The sequence below is a fragment of the Halichoeres trimaculatus genome, unplaced genomic scaffold, assembly GCF_033239565.1.
Source record: "Halichoeres trimaculatus isolate MK-OKI-2021-1 unplaced genomic scaffold, fHalTri1.1 fHalTri1_scaffold_9, whole genome shotgun sequence".
NCBI classification, from domain to species: Eukaryota; Metazoa; Chordata; class Actinopteri; order Labriformes; family Labridae; genus Halichoeres; species Halichoeres trimaculatus.
The window spans coordinates 33,005,919-33,024,368 of NW_027437188.1; the positions used below are offsets into that span (position 1 = coordinate 33,005,919).

General features: G+C 42.5%; 1 protein-coding gene across 1 annotated transcript in view; it reads left to right on the forward strand.

The window, feature by feature from the left end:
- LOC141797441 (calcium-binding protein 8-like) overlaps nt 1-18,450 on the forward strand; it is a 114,331-nt gene that overhangs the window by 90,573 nt on the left and 5,308 nt on the right. The window contains exon 6 of the mRNA XM_074678783.1: nt 9,913-10,069. Within this exon, the coding sequence (XP_074534884.1) occupies nt 9,913-10,069 (157 nt within the window). The remainder of the gene's footprint in view (nt 1-9,912; nt 10,070-18,450) is intronic.

Here is an 18,450-nt window from a genome sequence, read left to right on the forward strand (position 1 = left end):
CTAATTTTGTAGTGATGGTGGACACTGGAGCCTAAGTGTGAGACAGAAAAAGGACAGAAGAGCAGAAGAAAGAGAAACAGGAGAGAGATAGAGCACGAGCTAAAGGCTAACACAGGAGCTAAACTGTTTGTGTTGATGTTCATCCCAACCCACAGTCAGCAGTTATTCTGCAGTGGTCTGTTCAAACTTGAGAGTCTATCAATAAAATGAAGAGTGAGGTCACGTTAGCCTACAGATACGTCGGAGCACCAGGCTGCCGATAGCACTACATATAGCCGGCTGGATGTCAAATTTCAAACCGTAGCACTACATAACTGTACCGATAAATTCCTTACCTCAGTGAGTTGTATCCAGTAAAAAGTTGACTTGAAAAAAGAAAACTTGTTTTGATCCGATCTCCATTTAATTCTAAAACAAACACAGGCCTCACTGAAAGTAATTCAGAACAGTGTGCGGAGACCACGGGCCACAAGGTGGCAAGGGAGTGCAATTGAAACAGATCCTCCTCATAGCATCTTTATTATGAGCCACATTCACCTGACCAGTCCAGAAAAATGTCTTGCTTCACATAATTTAAGACAAAAATGAGGTCTGAATTGCTTGTAACAAGTTAAAAAAATATGCCAATAAAACAAGGGACAAGTTACTTGTATTTAGATGTTATTCTAGTTTTGAGCAAATTATTTTAGCAATTTTTTTTGTACCATAGAATAGAATAAGATAGAATAGAACTTTATTGTCATTGTAACAAGTACAACGAAATTGAAGATTCACAGCAGCAATCAAGAAAACCAAAGTAAGAAAGTGTATAGAAAGTGTAAAAACGTCTAATAAGAAAATAGATGCTGACAGCTTGTCCATCATTGTCCAGTCAGCCAGCCTCCACCTCCACAGGGTCCAGGACTGAGCTTCTTCAGCAGTCTGTTCAGTCTCTGTCTCCTGGATCCTGTCTGCTCTCAGCAGGTGAAGCTCTTCCAATGTGGCGTTGGTGTCTGGTGTTAGCTCCATTAGCCATGTCTGTGAATAGCATGATGCTACTCTGCCCTCTGGTATTCCCTCTGTTGCTGGGTTAGCATGGCTAGCTCGTCCATCTTATTGGAGATAGATCTTACGTTCCCAATAACGATGGATGGAAGGATAGGTCGATGTCGTCACATCTTAGCTCACACCTGAGAACCAGCACGTCGTCCTCACCTCCCTCTCCTCACCTTGTGGGGAAACATCTGGCCATGCACCGGTTAGCATTTACATGCTACAGGCTGCTAACAGCTGAGTTCACATGTAAACAATGCAGCCATGGTTACATGTAGGATCTCCAGACAAACACAGGAGCAAAATTAGTAAAAATATCACTGAAGACAAAACCAGTTTGGTGTCCATGACCAAAAAATGAACCATACAAAGTGATGATCCACTCCAAATACAAAGATGACGAAAAAGAGACAAAAAAAAATTGAAACGGACAAAGAAGAGAGAGCTGCTGCAAAAGGCAGCCATAGTCAACAGTGCGACGCCTAGCAACCAAATCTTGGCAGATTTTTCTGGACTGGTCAAGTGAACTTGGCTCATATCAATTAAAATAAGACAATTTTTGCTTAAGAGCAAGACAAAAACACTTGATAAGATTTCTTCTCTTTGCAGTATGGGCCAAACATCTTTTGCTAATATTGTTTTATTGCTCTGAAGGGACCCAATAAAGAAGGTCAAAAAGAGACGGGGTGAGCTGTAATGAGGGCTCTCATGTTGTTGTTCTTATTAATTTCTTATATCTGTGTCTCAGATTTAAACTCTTACCTTTGTGTTTTTATGAACTTGGCCAGTATGCACACCCAGCTATTAGCAGTGAAAACAGACCATTTGTTCTAATGGTGAAAAAAAAAATCAATTAGCAGTTTGCCTGATACAGGTTAACACCCCATTAAATTAAACGGCGTTAGCTCCACCATTACAGGCGCTAACACTAGGTTTACAGTAAATATTAACTCACAATTCTTCACTGTTTCATTCAGAATAAAACTGCTCTGAAGATTATTTCACGTGGATTAATTAGACTATTTGTGGTGATTTGGTGCTGGTCTTGATTTCATGTTTGTATGAGACATAATTTAGTTTTTCCTGTAAATGAGATCTTATTGAAACAAACTTGAGTGCTCAAACTACTCTCATCGTTCCTTCATGATAGACCCTGAAACATCTTTTATGACAATCTGAGGCACAAACATGAGACTGAAACATCAACATGAGATGGATGTAGAAGATGAGGCTCATCTCATGTCTGATACTGAGGAACAGGAATCTGGAAAACAGTTTTTTGAGCTCGAACAGTGAGAAAAACATGGATGAAATGCCCTTTAAATCTTGCTTTGAGCTCATTTTGTCGAAGAGATTAAGATAATTTCCTCCTTGATTTATTTTTTTGCTATTGATCAATGTGAAAGTTGAGTGATGTTAGTGTCGTATTTCTGTGACATTTTTCCTTTTTTCCTTCGACTCCCAGAGAAGCTTGAACCATTTAGTGAAAAACAGATGATTAGGCTTTAAAAACACATCCCTGAGTCTCATTAAAGCTGTTAAAGCTGCTGTTGTGAAGTATTTTCATCCTCATGTGCGTCACTCTGTCGTTTCTCCGCGTCACTCCTCTCCTGTAGAGTTCGAACCTCTGCGTTTGAGACGCCGTGTGACATTTCCGAGTTTTCCCGAGCCTCCATTAGGAGCCCTTTTACCAGAGGCCTGTGATTATGCTTCAGAGTGAACTTCTCTGGAGATTGTGAGTCTCCTGAAGGTCTCCTGGCTCTGCACGGGCTCAGGTCTGAAACTGCGGCTCGCACCGAGGAGTCACTTCAGGTCTGCAGGCGCCATTCTTCTCCACTTCCCTTTTTCTTTCACCACATTCTTCCTGAAGGTCACCTCACACCTCAGAGTGAATCCAGCCGTCTGTGGGATGTAGAAAAGGGAAATCAAATGGATTTTTCTTATCTGACACTGCTGCGCTCCGTGAATGAATCTTTCCTCAGGCTCCGCCCTCTTTTCCCTGACAGATGAAGCTCCGTCACTCCGCTGATGTCCGCCGGCGATGGCGTTGTTTGAAGCTGCAAGGTGGCGGGAAGGTCGAGGAAACACAATTAGGCGGGCGACCCGGTTCCCTGAGGGAGGAGGTGGCAGAGGAGCGAGCTGTTACTTTAAGTGGCAGCTGCTGCAGGGAGGCTGGAGGTGGATCAGTCTGTTTAGGATCTGTTAGTGTTTCAATCTGTTTCTGCTCCCCCGAGGGAGACGGGACTGAAATAAACACGGCTCCGTCGTCTGAAGGGCTGACTTTGTGTTTCTGGGAACAAACAGAAACTTTTCTCTGATGCTGGATGAGACAGATTCTCTGTGTATGAACGCTGAGGTCAAAGGTCACGGTGAAGAGTTTGGTGTCACTGTGAACTGCTGTGGAAGTTCAGATTCACAGAAATGGGTGAAATCACGAGGGGCACAAAAACTTACTAAACTTGGCGTACACTCAAATCCAGAAAACATCGTACGCACAAAAATATCAATACCATTCCATCTTTATTTATAAAGCACTTTTAAAAACAACCACAGCTGTAAACAAAGAGCTGCACAGGTAGATTAAATTAAAAGGATAAAAACAGATGAGGAAAAACAGACACAGAAAAAAAACATAGTGAAAACAACTGAAAGCAAATAAAAACAGATAAAAGAGAATAAGATCGGGCAAAGAAACCAAGGTGGTATTCAGACCTGGACTGTTTGGTCCACTTTAAACAGACCAGGGTTCGTTTCCCACGCTTATCATTTTCTCCTCAATTTGAAAAATATTCCTCTACTCTGCTGCAACGTAACAGAAATCTCCCTTTTAAGACATTTTCTCTTTTATCCTGAAGATATTTAACGATTTTAATACTCTAAAAAAAAAAAAAGCAAAAACATCAAGTTTATAATATAAGGACAGGGGTGTGTCCAGGCTTTTTTTGGTCAGGGTGGCCCAGTCAATTGTCGATGGGGGCCAAATTTTAAATGCTAAACTACTTTTGTTTCATTATCTAACTGGTAACAACATTATCGCTGGTGAATAGACACAAATGAACCCTGGTGCGGACCAAACAACCGGACCGAGACCCACTTTTTGAGGTGGTCTCCAAACTTCCAAACGAACTCTGGTGCGGTTTGTGGTTCTCTGGTGCAGGTCTGAATACAAACCAAGGTCCATCCGAACTAACAACAGGATACATGCGCCTTTTGGGCCTTTAAAGCCACCATAATCTAACCGTCTTTAGTTCATACCTGATCCTCCGTCTTCTGTTTAGCCACGCTGTTGCTAGCATGTTGTGGGTCAGGACAGCCAGAGCATAGCGTCTCCTTGCTGCAATCATTCGTCTTCCTGTTCCTAAATTGTAAACGGTGTTGTTAAGCCTTCTTTGAAGGAGCTGCTCTTGAAACTGAAAATGATTTTGCAGCTCTAATAAGAGCACAAACACACATGTTTACCTCCATTTCCAGGTCTGTATTCTGTACAGACCTGGAACCAAAAAAAACAAAAAAAATCAAGTCCTCTTTTGGTCCGGACCAAACACGTGGACCAAAGGACTTTTCTGGTCTGAATACAGCCTAAGTTTTGCTAAGGTTAAAAGCCAAAGAATCAAAATGGGTGTCCAGATGTATGAATCCAAGCATATTTCCTTTCTTCATACCAATCAGCGTGGAATTAAGTGCATGTTAAAGTCCCCCGCTCCTCCCTGTCCACGCCCCCTTTTAATAAACAAGTCATATGCAAATGAGCCACACATCTGATATATTCATCTCTGCACAATCAGAAAATTGAAAAAAAATTATGAGTAAGACGAATAAAAAATATCAAAAAATTGTGGTGGGAGAATTTGAGGTGCTACACAGAAGTTGAGGCACGCAAAAATGTGCTTTCTGGCACACTGTCCTCCGGCATCATCAAATGCAAGAGGAGTGAGTGGGAGAGTGTGTGGTGTGTGTGAGTGCAGATGTGTGTTGTGGAAAAGGTGAGGCTTCTTAAGACATTTCACACTTCACACACACAGGGTTTTTAACATGAGTACTTTGCACACAGAGAAGGTCTTGTTAGAAAGATCTTGAGCTGGAGCCCTGATGGCCTAGTGGTCCAGGTCAGGCTCTTTGAGGTTCGCCCTGAAGTGGGTGACCTTGGTTCAAATCCAGTCTGTGGCCACTTTCACACATGTCACTTCCTGCTCTTGCCCTGTTTCCTGCTCTATCCATTAGGGCTGGGTATTGCTAAGAAACTCAAGAGTCAGTTCAATTCGATTTCAATATGGTTTTAATTTGATATTGATTTAAATGCTTCCATTTTCAGTTTCCATGCCCATGTGAACACGTGGTATATCACCTCACGTTTTGGAGCAATGAAACAACCCTAATATCAGAATTTAAACCTGAAGGAGCAGGCTTTAGGCTTCTGCTGCTGCTTTGTCTGATATTTTGTTGTTGTTTGGTCTCGTGAGGCCCTTGTCCATACAAAACAACAACACGCACAGCACCCCTCACTTGCCAGGAGGTGAATGGATTCAGAGGATTTACTGAATCAATATTGAATTGGGTGAGGAAATATTGCGATGCATCAATTTATCAGTATTTTTACTCACCCCTACTATCCATTGTCCTCTTAAAGGCATAAAAGCTCAAAAAATGACTTAAAGATGCCATGAGGAGGATCTGTTTTAATAGCTCTCCCACACCACCTTGTGGCCTGGAGTCTCCGCACACTGTTGTAAATTACTTTTAGCGAGGTGTGTTTGTTTTGGAATTAAATGGAGATCAGATTGAAACAAATTTTCTTTTAAGACAACTTTTTACTGGATACAACGCGCCAAGTAATGATATTTATCAGTACAGTTACGTAGCACTACGGTTTGAAACGTGACATCAAGCTAACGTTGACATAGCCGGCTATATGTAGTGCTATCGGCAGCCCAGTGATTAGACGTTTATGTAGGATACGTAGATGTGCCATGAATCAATCCAGTCCTGGTTGGCCTGAGCAAGAAACTAAGAAGTAGCAATTTGAAATAACCTGTAACCAGTAATATTGGTGCTGATAATCTCATTTTAAAGTGTGGTTACATCAGGCAGATATCTAGAAGGGAGACTTTTTAAAGATCACTTTCAAACTCCTCACAGCCCCTTTTAAAAAAATAAGAGAAAAATTAAACCACTGTCTGATGATGCTGTGAAGAGGAGATAAAATTGTAGGGCGCACACACTTAATGCACATCACAGGGATTGATATTAGTGGCTGTAATACACTATTTTTGATGGACGCGGAGCTGTGACGCAAAAAATTTAGCATGGGGTAGATTGAGCGAGACAGGAAGTCGTGACTAGAATCGACCTAAAAACAGCCTTTGACTTTCAAAACAAAGCAAACAGTGTCAAAAGCAGTTTATATTTAGCTTTACTACGATGACGAACGGACATAATGAGTGGAGCCAGACCAGGAGTCAACAGGTTTGTCTCTGAACATGCACTCTCTTCATATTCCACCACTTACAGCGTCCTTTCAATCTGCCAAAGCAGTTGGTGTTGTTGCTATTGGCATTCGCTAATATCAGTCGCTATCTGTTACACCACCATGCTTTTATATCCACTAATGTGATTGCAGACTCGTAAGTGTATTATTTACGTTAACTGTTTCCCAGCATCACCTCTAAGTGTCGCCAAAAGTAAACAGATGTAGAAACGTGTGTACACCAAACGTGAAGTTAGCGTGCAGCACCGCACATTTCCACGCTCCAAGCGTACGCCATGTTTTTCAGCGCACATACTCTTTGTAGCTGAGGCTCCTGATCATCACTTTAACATTCACTCTCATCTTTCTTTAATCAATAACTCAGCAAACAGAAGATGAAACATTGACCCCTCATCTTCTAATTAGCTGTCATAATGAATCTTTATGGAGGTCGATTAGCATATTGGGTGTTTATGATGTGAGCGTACATTAACTGGCTCTGAGCGGAGAGAAACTGATGGAAGCTGTGATTTATGTCAAAGTGTGATTAATGAAGTGATCCACTCATTCCAGCCGGGAAGCCTGCTCCATGTTTCCCGTCTCGCGCTGATGGTGTGTACCTTTCCTCGCAGTATCGCTGAGTAATCTTCTGTGAATGCACGCTGGGATTCGCAAATCTGCATCCAGCAGAGTTTGACCTTGAGGAAATGAAAGCATGTGTGATTTTTTTAAAGCTTTGATCAGAATCTGAGGGGAAATCTTCCTACACCTCAGACAAACCTGTTCCAAAAGATAATACGACTTTAAAATAGCCACAAAATGAGTCGCAACACGTTTTTTTGCCTTGGAGGACATCATCGCACAAAGATTCTCCAAGGTCACACAAAAAGGAATTTAACAGGATTGCCTGGCTGTGTCATCACGCCCCAGAGAGTGCTTCAGGTTTGGTTTCAGATTAGTTTTAAGGTCAGCGTGCTCCAGGGTTCGAGGACTGAACATTCTGCAAAGGTCACATCAATCCCTTGTCTTAGCAATAACCGTTAATGGAAACTCAAACTTAAATTCATGTAAAACAAACAAATCTGTCATGTGGCTATAGTGCATAAAATGAAAGTGAAATAAATCATTTTTCAGCTTTAATATCAAATGATCTGTCTGTAGAGCTGCTTCAGTTTGGGTTTCAGAGGCAGCAGCTCTCAGAGCGTTGGCAGAAAACACAGAGAAGAGCCTGGTACCAAAACCTGAGTGTTTGACCTCACTGTCGCTCCGTTTCTTTCTTCAGAGGTCAGTCAGGGATGAACTAAGAGAGTAATTCAGGGCTGATGTTAAGAAACTTTTAGGTCCTCAGTGTTTCCCCAGGTTTACAGCCTTATGGGGGCAGTGACATTGCGTCCACGGATTGGCTTCATTTCATGGTATCAGGAACAGACAGGTGTCGTCCTGGAGACTAAAGGCCTTTGCACACTGAGTCCGGTTTTTTTCGTCCGAAACGCACTTCAGAAAAGAAATTCAATCCCATGTTATGTCAATCATCCTTGCACACTCGACCCGAAACTTTCATCCATTCATCCAGGTTCGATTTTTTGCATTTTTTCACATCTGCCCAGCTCATTTCCTGGGTATTTTGACTATTTCAGGACACTGTAGACTACTGGCAACATCACATTTTCCAATTTGTAAAATATTTTCTCCACCCATTTTGAGCAATGATTAAATGATGAATGAAGACTTGCGTGCGTGCATGCGTCTGTGTGCCTGTGCATGTGCACGCCGCGTGTATTGACAGCCGCTGCTCAGGACCAATTGCTTGATGATTCAATTTTTTCCGTACTGCCAATTTTCGCAAATAATACAAAATAAACACATCGGATTCAGTGCGCAAGGTGTCTGTGCGTGACATTTTTTTTTTCAGATTACAGATCCAAAAGATGCATCGGATAGAAACGCACTGAGTGTGCAAAGACCTTAACTCCATGTTTTTTACAGTTTATTGTACTAAACCGAGTCCATCACAGCCGGGGTCATCTTATTGTGGACAGAGAAAGGGGGCAATAAAGACACTAGCTGCTCCGCCAATCAGAAGCATTCTGGGCTGCTCTTTGGGGGTAAATTTTAGGACTGGGGAAAAAAATCTGTTTGCATAAGTATTGGGATTTTTTGTGTAATTTTGTTTACTTGTCTTTGTTTATAAGCTGGGTTGGAGAGAAATACCGCTTTTCTCCAGCAGAGGGCGAAATGTATTCCTCATGGTCTGCTGTTCAAAAAAAAAATCAAACTAAACATCACAAATATAGGAAATATCAAAGAATTAGAAAGTATTAATGTAAGACCTTAATTCTGACAGATAAGAAGCAAATAGTTCCTGTAGAAAGTTCCTGTAGTTTCTTCTTCAGCACGTATCAACCTTGGTGTTTGTCTCCAGGGTTCTGTCGTCAGTCTGACTCCATTCTTTGTTTTTAAACCAGAAAAGATCTATTACCTCCTTTTTTTTTCAGTTGAGTCACTTTAATCCATCTCTAAAAGGACAAAAAGCACATTTTTAGAATTAAAAACAGTCAGCAGTGAAGTGCGTTTTATCAGCAGCTTGTTAAATGAATGTTTTAATGAGTCAGATTTTGATGCCAACATCCAGGATGATTCAGATGTTAGAGTTTTACAGTCTACGTTTACTCTCCGTTCACTCGTTTCCTGCCACGAATACCTTTTACTCCTGTTGGGCTCGGCTGTGTTTCTGTTTTAGAGCCGCCTCATACGGAGGAAATTAAATCACTCCTTTCATTACCGCTCTCAAGTGTGAGACAAAGTGCTGTTTTCAAGCCGAGCCGATCGCGCCGTCGTCGTGCTTACCAATTCAGCCTGAGCGTGTGAAGTTCCTCTCAACTTCAGAAACCAAAACTTTGCACTTTGTCTTTGCTCTCAGCGAGACCTTCAAAGCTCCTTCACCAGCCGCGCTGCGCTGCGTCGCTGTGCCTGCTGCGTGTGGATTCCTCCTTTCAAAGTGAAATGTTTAAATGCTTTAACTGAACAATAAATCAACACCTTTGGGCTGTAACTCAACACATCCAATTTAATCAGTGCATCAACATTGTGCAACACTGCGATTAAAGTGAATGCATTAACGTGACATCTGGGAGAGGAGTGGGATGTGTGTTGTAAAGATTTACAGGAACATGCTTCATGATTTATACAGTGGAGCTTTTTCTTACAATGCACATTATTTATTGTTTGTTTCTTGGCTCTGGATCCGTGTGCGGCAGAGCTTTCGGTGACACCGTGATGTATTTATTTCTTACCTGTTATTTTATTAAAAGCTTTCAGAAGTGAGGATAAGTTTGTCATATGCTTTTCTCTCAGGCAAACTCCGACAGTTTATTCCCTCAGTCATAAATTTCTCTCTGTGTTCCCTCGTCCTGCAGTTCGACATGCAGAGGATCGAGCTGGAGGAGCTCAAACAGGTCCTGTTTTATGCCTTCCGCGACCACCTGACCATGAAGGACATCGAGAACATCATCATCAACGAGGAGGAGAGCCTGAAGGAGAACTCTGGGAACTGTCAGACAGAGTTTGAAGGAGGTGAGTGAGCACACACACACACACTGAGGAGGAGGAGGAGGAGGAGGAGTTCATACTCTCCTCGTCGTGATCCGTTGTTATCGGAGTCACGGCACACCCGCTGGTTTATTGATTCTCTGTGTTGGTGAGGACCAGAGTCAGCTGGTCACCGGTTCAGAAGTGATGTGGATGAAATATTAAAGCTCGCTCTGCAAAACTAGCATCCAAGATTTATGGAGCGCCACTGAGGGGATTCATGCAGCTCTCCTGCTAAAGTTGTTCCCCCTTTAACAGACTCTGACTGAAACTGTTCCCAGAATCAAAAGCGCTTTGCTTTTGTTTCGTTTTGTTTTTTGATTGTTTTTTTAACAGTTATACAAAAAACAGACATGTATACATCAATAATGTTTCAGTGTAGAATGAAAAACATAGCTCCAACAGAGCCCGTTTCCTCAATGTACCTCACACCAAAAATGGTAAATGTCATTCATTATTGACAGTAATGTGCTTCTTTAACACTGTTTAAAATGTATTATGTAAGTCATTACTCTTAGACTCAGCTTTTATGTGTCACGAAAGTGCCCCCTGCTGGTTAGAGCAGAGAGATGCGCCCCATGTTGTGTTGATAAGTTTGTACCAAGTTCCTCTAAAATTTTTAATCTTGTAGGCTGTTTCTACACCGCCTCCTACATACTACATGTGAATGTAGTATGTAGCATGTAGAAAGTAATATGACTGTTCTGTTGGGATGTTTTGTCGTATACTTACTCTGGTTTGCAGTTTCTGAAAATCAGTGGCGGCTGCTGGTCAGTCAAGGAGAGGAAGCTCATTTTTACCAGCCTACATCATAAATTTGTTCATTTATTTAAACGTAAATTCAACCCTCCGTTCCTTTTCAAGGAGCACAGAAAATGATCTGTGACCCTGTCGTACCAACCAGGTGTTTTTTCCAGGGATTTTACCAGTGTTCTCTCAACGCTCGTCGTTTTTAAGAAAGGTAAACTCGCTGGGGATCGATAAAGCCTCCGGATCAGTTACTACTGAGAAGATGCTCCAGTGGAGGGTTACACTTCAAGATCACTGACTGGCTCATTTCACTGTCAGTCAAAAAGGGATTCTGCCTCAGACAGATCATCCAATCATCATGCAGAAGCCCAGCGTCCAGGCCAGCCCACTGCCTCATAGACCCCCAGAGACGCTGAGCGTCCGATGGGCGGGACAAAGCCCAGCGTTTATCCAATGACCGTCCAGTTTCCACAGTGGAACAACCCACTCTACACTTCCCCGCTGAAGTCAGAAGACGCTCAGCGTCCGACTGTGTTAAAGCGCTGAGACGCTGCGGGGATGAATGAGAAGGAGGTGGAGCCAGTTTCCTGTGATAGGAGCTGATTCTGAACAGAAAATGAAGGAATTCTGGCTCATATTTTGTCAATGAAATGTACAAACAGCAGAACATATCACCACTTTTTTGGAGACATTTTGGGTGAAGCTGAGCTTCCCTAGCAGTCTTAAAGCAATTACCACTGCTGAAAATGGAGCTACAGGTGATTTGTTTTTAGCTTTATTATAAATGTACAAAATATATTTTTTAATAAAATAATATAAAAATAAATTATTTTAAAAGCTGATGGTAAAAACACTTCCATATAATCCGTGTATGGTTTAAAAAAGTGAATTAGTGGCTTCGCATCACTTCACTTCTATCTCAAGAAGCGTCTAACGTTAGTGTTGTTGTATTGTAGTTATAATGCCGACTCATTCCAGTTGATGGCGGTAATTCACCAAAACCTGCCACCGGCATAGACAAACGGCATTAGCGCCGTGCATTGTGGGAAACATTATGCCAGGTAGACTGGTCCATTGCGTACTGAGAAATTTTCCTGGATCAGTAAGACATCCAGGGATTTTTGGCATACAGCAGATTTTGCAAGTTTTCCCAAACTGACAACAACAGAATGAATTTCAGCCAAAATAGTCTCATTCATATACTCATCTGGTCATAGCCTATGAGAAGATCCACACCAAAATTGATCAATTTTTTAATACTATTTCTCAATTTCCCTGTCCATCCCAATGCGGACACAGCCGACAAAATGTAGCAGTGGGAACAAGATTTTTGCTTCACTGAACTGCTCTACAAACTGGGTTTAAAAAGTTTGCTTGTTGTCACTTTTCAAACAAAAAAAAATATTACCTTGTCACTTTGCATCCTGGGAAAAGTTGTCTTTAGTCTTTGAGAAAGTGGGAGGCCTTCATCCTGGAAAAACACTACCAGTTCTGGCCACAGGTGTCACTGCAATCAGCACCAAATGAAAGGTCCTCATAGAGACTTTAATAAGCCTCTGTTTTTATCAGAGTTAACGATGTGAGGTCATCACATGAGGATGGATGCACACAAAGGAGTTGTGTTGTTGTTTGCTAAAGCTGTCTGCACCAGATGAATATCTTGACTGCATTAATTACTGGACTTTAATCACCTCTGAGGGCTTTCAGAGGCTCTGCAGGACGTCAGGTTAGTTTGTATACAAAGGATGTTTCTTAAAAAGAGAATGTGTCAAATATTTGACCTATAACAGAGAGATATTGAAGCAGACAGAAGTGAAGATAGCCCTGGTTAGAGTCTGGACATTGGTATTGGCAGCGACGGACCCAGAATGTAAAGAGGAGAAGACTCCAGAGAGCTGAGCCCGGACACCAGACGTGATGAGGTGAATGTGGGGGAGAGGAGTCAAAATGTTGGGCGGTGAAATGCCAGCAGACAGCAGCAGGAGCAGGAGCAGGAGCAGGGAGGAGAACACATTAAAAGTTGGACAGGGGCAGGATGAGGAGAAGTCTGCTTGGTTAAACTTAAAGGACACACTCCTCGGCTGCGATCAGCTGATTAGAGAAGCAGAGAGAAGGAAAGTGATGTGGCTAAATGAGGCGTAAAGATAATCTTCCTGCTTGAACTCACGCTGAACTTAATCTGAATTTACATAAAACATTTACAGTTTAGGGGAAATTAAACTTTTCGTCCGTCCCGTGCCGCTCGGTATGCAGAGCAGGTAGTTTTTTGATCAGCGGCATGTGTGAAGGTCATCGTGGTAACAAGCAGCTGTTTGACTGACTGAGAAGATCAGTTCTGCATTTAAATAAACCTTTTGATTTCATTTGTTTACCCCTCAATACGCGCTTCTTATGTCCGGGCACGTCCGTCTGTACACTCGCAGACTCGCTTGTTTACGTCGTGTCTGTCAGGGGAGAGCGTTGTCGGTGCCGAGTCAAAACAGGACGATGATTGTATAGATTAACCAGGAGCCAGACCTTTTATTGATTCAAGCCTCGTCCACGCTCAAGATTTCTAAAAATAAAAAAGCCGTCTCACACATGACAATGAAGAAAAACAGGTTTAACAGGTTTTTAAAGTGTGGAGGGCGACGATACGGTCGATACAGATTTTATTCACAGACAGACAAAAACCTGAAGTCTCTAAACTGGAAGTATCACAAAAGTTTTACACAGAAAAACATGACAGATGATATGGTTGCTGCTCCCAGTTTCACATCCTCTAAAAGCAGCCACTCACTTCAGTTTAATATGGACGGCTCGCCTCCATTTCCAGTCTTAAAAAGTGAAGCCAAAATACTTATAATATAGTCAGACAGAGGTCACACCCCTTCAGCTAACCAAAAGACACAGTCCACAGCAAAAAACGTTCTTGTAGTGTTCATGGTTCCGCTTCTTCTCTGATAATCTGGTAATCAGGAGCCTCATTGGTCAGCACAGATGTCAATCATGAAGTCCCGCCCCCTTTTTATATTTAGAATTATTCATTGAAACTTAACTGGAACATAAATCTACTCAGTAAGAGCCAACTCTGATGGCATACAGTATGTTTAACAGAGAGAGAAAGGTGTCATGAGCTTTACTGCAGCCAGGGGGAGCTCTAAAAGTTGTGGCTTCACTTCAGGGAGGAGTTATAAGTGTAGTTTCCTTCAATAGACATTTTCTCCTTGCTTAAGGCTCAGACACTGTATTAAGAGTGGACATACTTTCTGCTTTTGAAAGTGGAGCCACTGCACACATCCCTAGAGATGACCTGCAGTTCTTCTAAAGGCCAGCAGGGGGAGGCTAACAATGAGCCCTCATCCTCAGTGGTTTAATAACTCAAAACCACAAAGGTTTCCAGAAAGCCTGGTCCCTCCTGACCTCAAAACACTAGTTGCTCTGTAACGGTCGTAAACTTGTGAGAATTCAGTAGAACTTGAGTCCACGGTGGAGAAACGTTTCTGACAACGGACCACAGGACAGTTAGCGTGACAAGTTCAGTGACAGGTGCCTTTTACAGGATGCTATTCTGTTTTTAGATCCACCAAAGGAGTCTAAAGTCCACATTGGAGAGATATATGTACCATTTTATTGTTGAGAAGGTCAAGAAAAAGCTTCAGTTACAAGCCAAAGTTTACAGACCCCGGTGCAAACGTGATAAACCACATCTTGTTTCCGTCACCATCGCGGACATTGAGAGGATCAATGTTGTTATACACATAGACTGTAAAAAAAATAGACATCATCATGCCCGGCTCAAAGTGAAGTCGCCACAAAAACTGCTCCCCCTGGTGGCTGGCTGCAGTATAGGCCAAAAAATCCATCCCTCCAGTCATTCCAGATGGGCTGTGGTCAAACTTTAAAAAATTAATACACCTCGTAGAAATGTTTCTCACGTCTGATTGTTGTGGTGATCTGAAGATATCATTTGGCTGTCTTGTATTCAGGTCCTCTTTTTTCTGAAAAGTTTTGTTTTTATTAGTCATAAGAGGTTAAAAAAAAAACAAGGCTATACGTCACGTTTAACGGTGATTGACAGCTGCTGTTCTTGTGTATTTTTTTGGGGGGGGGCAGGCTCCTCTGGGCAGACTCTGGTTACCAATGGCGGCGCCTGTGACGGGGGTATTTTGGCTTCGTTACCACACAATGAACCAAAGAAAAAAAACTACAAAAAAATTGGCAGATGAACCCCCAACAAACAAATAGACATGACGAACAACACAGCTAGGCGCTAACGCTAGGCCAACTTTAGCTAACAGTAGCTAAAGGTAGCTAGCATTAGGGATGTTTAAGATAACTTTTTATTTCTTTTAGGTGAATAGAATGGAATAGAATAGAATAGATAATACTTTATTTATCCCCGAGGGGAAATTCAGGAGTCACCGCAGCATTTAAGAAAACAAAAGTAAGAAAGAGTATAGAACGTGCAAAAATGTCCATAAGAAATTAGATGACGACATCCCGTCCACCACTCGTCCACCACTCTCCAGCCCAGCCAGTCTCCACCTCCACAGGGTCCAGGACTGAGCCTCCCCAGCAGTCTGTTCAGTCTCTGTCTCCTGGATCCTGTCTGCTCACAGCAGGTGAAGCTCCTCCGATGTGTCGCGGCGTCCGATGTCAGCTCCGTCAGCCACGTCCGTGAACAGCACGATGTCGCTGGGTTAGCACAGCTAGCTCATCCATCCCCGGAGCGAGATCCCACGTTCCCAACAACGATGGATGGAAGGACAGGTCCACGTCGTCACCTCCCAGCTCACATCCGAGAACCAGCACGTCGTCCTCACCTCCTCCTCCTCAGCTCGAGGGAAATCATCAAGCCCTACACTAGTTAGCATTGACATGCTACAGGCTGCTAACAGCTAATTTCACATGTAAACAATGCAGCCATGGTTACATGTAGGATCTCCAGACAAACACAGGAGAAAAGTAGTCAAAAATATCGCCGAAGCCACAAAAAGTTTGGTGTCCGTGACCGACAATGAACCATACAAAGTGATGATCCACTCCAAATACAAAGATTACGAAAAAGAGACGAAGAAATTACAAGAAACGGACAAAGACGAGAGAGCTGCTGCAACAGGCAGCTACTTGGGTAGCGCCTAGCAACCGAAATGAAGTGAAGTGATTTTCTGCCTTAATTAAAATGTTGACTCACCTTTAAAAAAAAAGAAAAAGACTTGTTTGTTTTATTCATGTTGACTTGATGTCAAAAGAAGACACTTTCTCAGTTGAAATGTGGTTTAAAAAAAGAGTAGAAAAATGCACTCCATCATCCAAGTGTCTCAGGATACCCTGAGTAGGAGTTGCATGTACCCCATGAACACTGTTTGACTTTCTTTGTACTTAAAATCTTAGAAAAAAAACCTCAAAAAAAAACCCACAAAAACTTTCTGCAATGCATTTCAGAGGATGTTCAGGCAAAGAATGTCCGAATGGCTACACACACTGTGATTGGCTCATTGCATTTGAGGGCGGGACTTAAGGCTTTTGCACACTGGGTTCATTTTTTTCATCCAAAACTTTCAGATTACAGGTCCAAACCAAAACGCATCCAGAAAAAAAAATGGACTCAGTTTGCAAAGACCTTTAGTCATCATTTATTTATGAACACTTCTGACTCCTAAAACCAAAGACAGCAACCTGACTCAAGGCTTTAAAAGAGGGTTTATAAACTAGCATGACAAATGTTTATTTGTACTCTGTGAATCACAGCTTTGCTCTCCTCCTCTCAGAGTTAAAACCAAAGCTCCAGCCTGAATCCGTCCTGTTCTTCAGGTAGTTTACTCTGCTGACTCTGCCCTCACAGGGGATGGACACATGTTGCTCCTGCTTCTTATGAAAGTCTTCAAAGTGGTGCCAACGTGATGTTCCTGCTGGTTTTATGATGAAGGCTGACCACCTCAGTATCAAAAAGCAGTGACATCTGTCCCGGAGTAGCAGCTGCCACACGGGGACACCAAAATGTGCTCAGTCACGGTGAAATCAATAAATATCGTGTCGCGGCGAGATTCATTTTGAGTACAACTCAACGTGCTCCTCTGGTACTTCTTGCTCCAGCTTTCTGATTGATGAGGTAGCATATAAGGCTCCTGATTTCCCCCCGGTATCACCTCGCTCTGAATCAATACGGTTTGAGGCTGAAAAACAACAGAATGAAGAAAGCGACCAGAGATTCATACGAGTTCACCAGCTGCTGATTCATCGCTGGACAAATTGCAGCAAAGCGCTGAGAGAGACGGCGTAGTAGCAGCTGTCATGGGTGTGACGGGGAGCCTGATGCTGAGTGTGGAAATCAGCTCTGATCCATGAATGTCACAGCTGCTGTGCAGGTGTGCGGGTTTAAAGGTGTCCATTTGTGAGGATTCGTGCACGAGAAGAAATCCGCTTTAACTGATTACTCATTCCTAATTCAGAATCAAAGTTTTCCTCATGCTTAGTGAAAACTTATTTTCTCAGATTTCTTTTTATTGTGCTGAATCAATCGATTCATAAATCTAACCAACAGGTAAACTGGTTTTAAAGCTCACAGTGGAGTGTATCCAGCTCTTTATACACACACCTCATTACCTTCACGACCACAGTCAGGAGAGTCCAGTGTAGATATTTGGCTCTGGCGTCGTAACTTTTGGCGCTGAGGAGGTGTTTTATGAAGCCAACAGCAGGTTCAGGCGACTGCGCCCAGAGCTCATGTCTGGACCACAACCCTCCTCCCATTCAAGATATCCAGCCAGGAGCCCGACACATGGACTTTCCATCAACACTGTCTGTAAGACACGCTCAGCTGCACTACTGTAGATACAGAGGATACAAGAAAACTGAAATGAATCATCAAACTAAACATATCAGGCTCATATTCAGTCTTCCTGAGAATTAAATGTCTCAAAAAATGTGTGTGTGGCGCGGGTGCTGTGGGTCTATGAACGAGCGAACGACCTGTTAAGCCTGATGACGGCCGATGCTGCGGGTCTGTCTGTCAATCGACGGTTCTGCCCGACGACGGCCGTCCCGCTGTCAGGGTGGGGGGGGGTTGCTGACCATTTATGGTGGAGTTATATACACATATGGTGAAAACAGCCCTATCTCACAATGATAATAGAATCCTTTAAAAAAAGTCCTGGATGGTGGTGATCGGCATCACCTCCAAAATTTAATCCCTTCTTCCTTATCTCATTTTGAAAATTTCCTGAAAATTTCATCAAGATCTGTAACTTTTTGAGTTATGTTGTTCACAAACAAACAGACAAACTCTCCCAAAAACATAACCTCTTTGGGGGAGGTAAAAAGCTGTTATTTACTGAGATAAAAGTTAATAAAGTAGATAATAAAGACTGTGTGCGCACTAAACAGCAATATCCAGCCATGAGAAATGAAGCCTAGGTGGAGGTAGTAGAAAAAACTGCAGTTACAGCGACCTGGAATGTAAAAATGATCCAAAATGTAATTTTAAAAAATGTAATAAAGCCTGAAATTGAATTACAGGTCGATAATGAAACAAAAGTGCTGAGCCCAAACTGTTAAGTTCAGCATTTAAAATTTGGCCCCCATCGACAATGGACTGGGCCACCCTGACCAAAAAAAGCCTGGACACGCCCCTG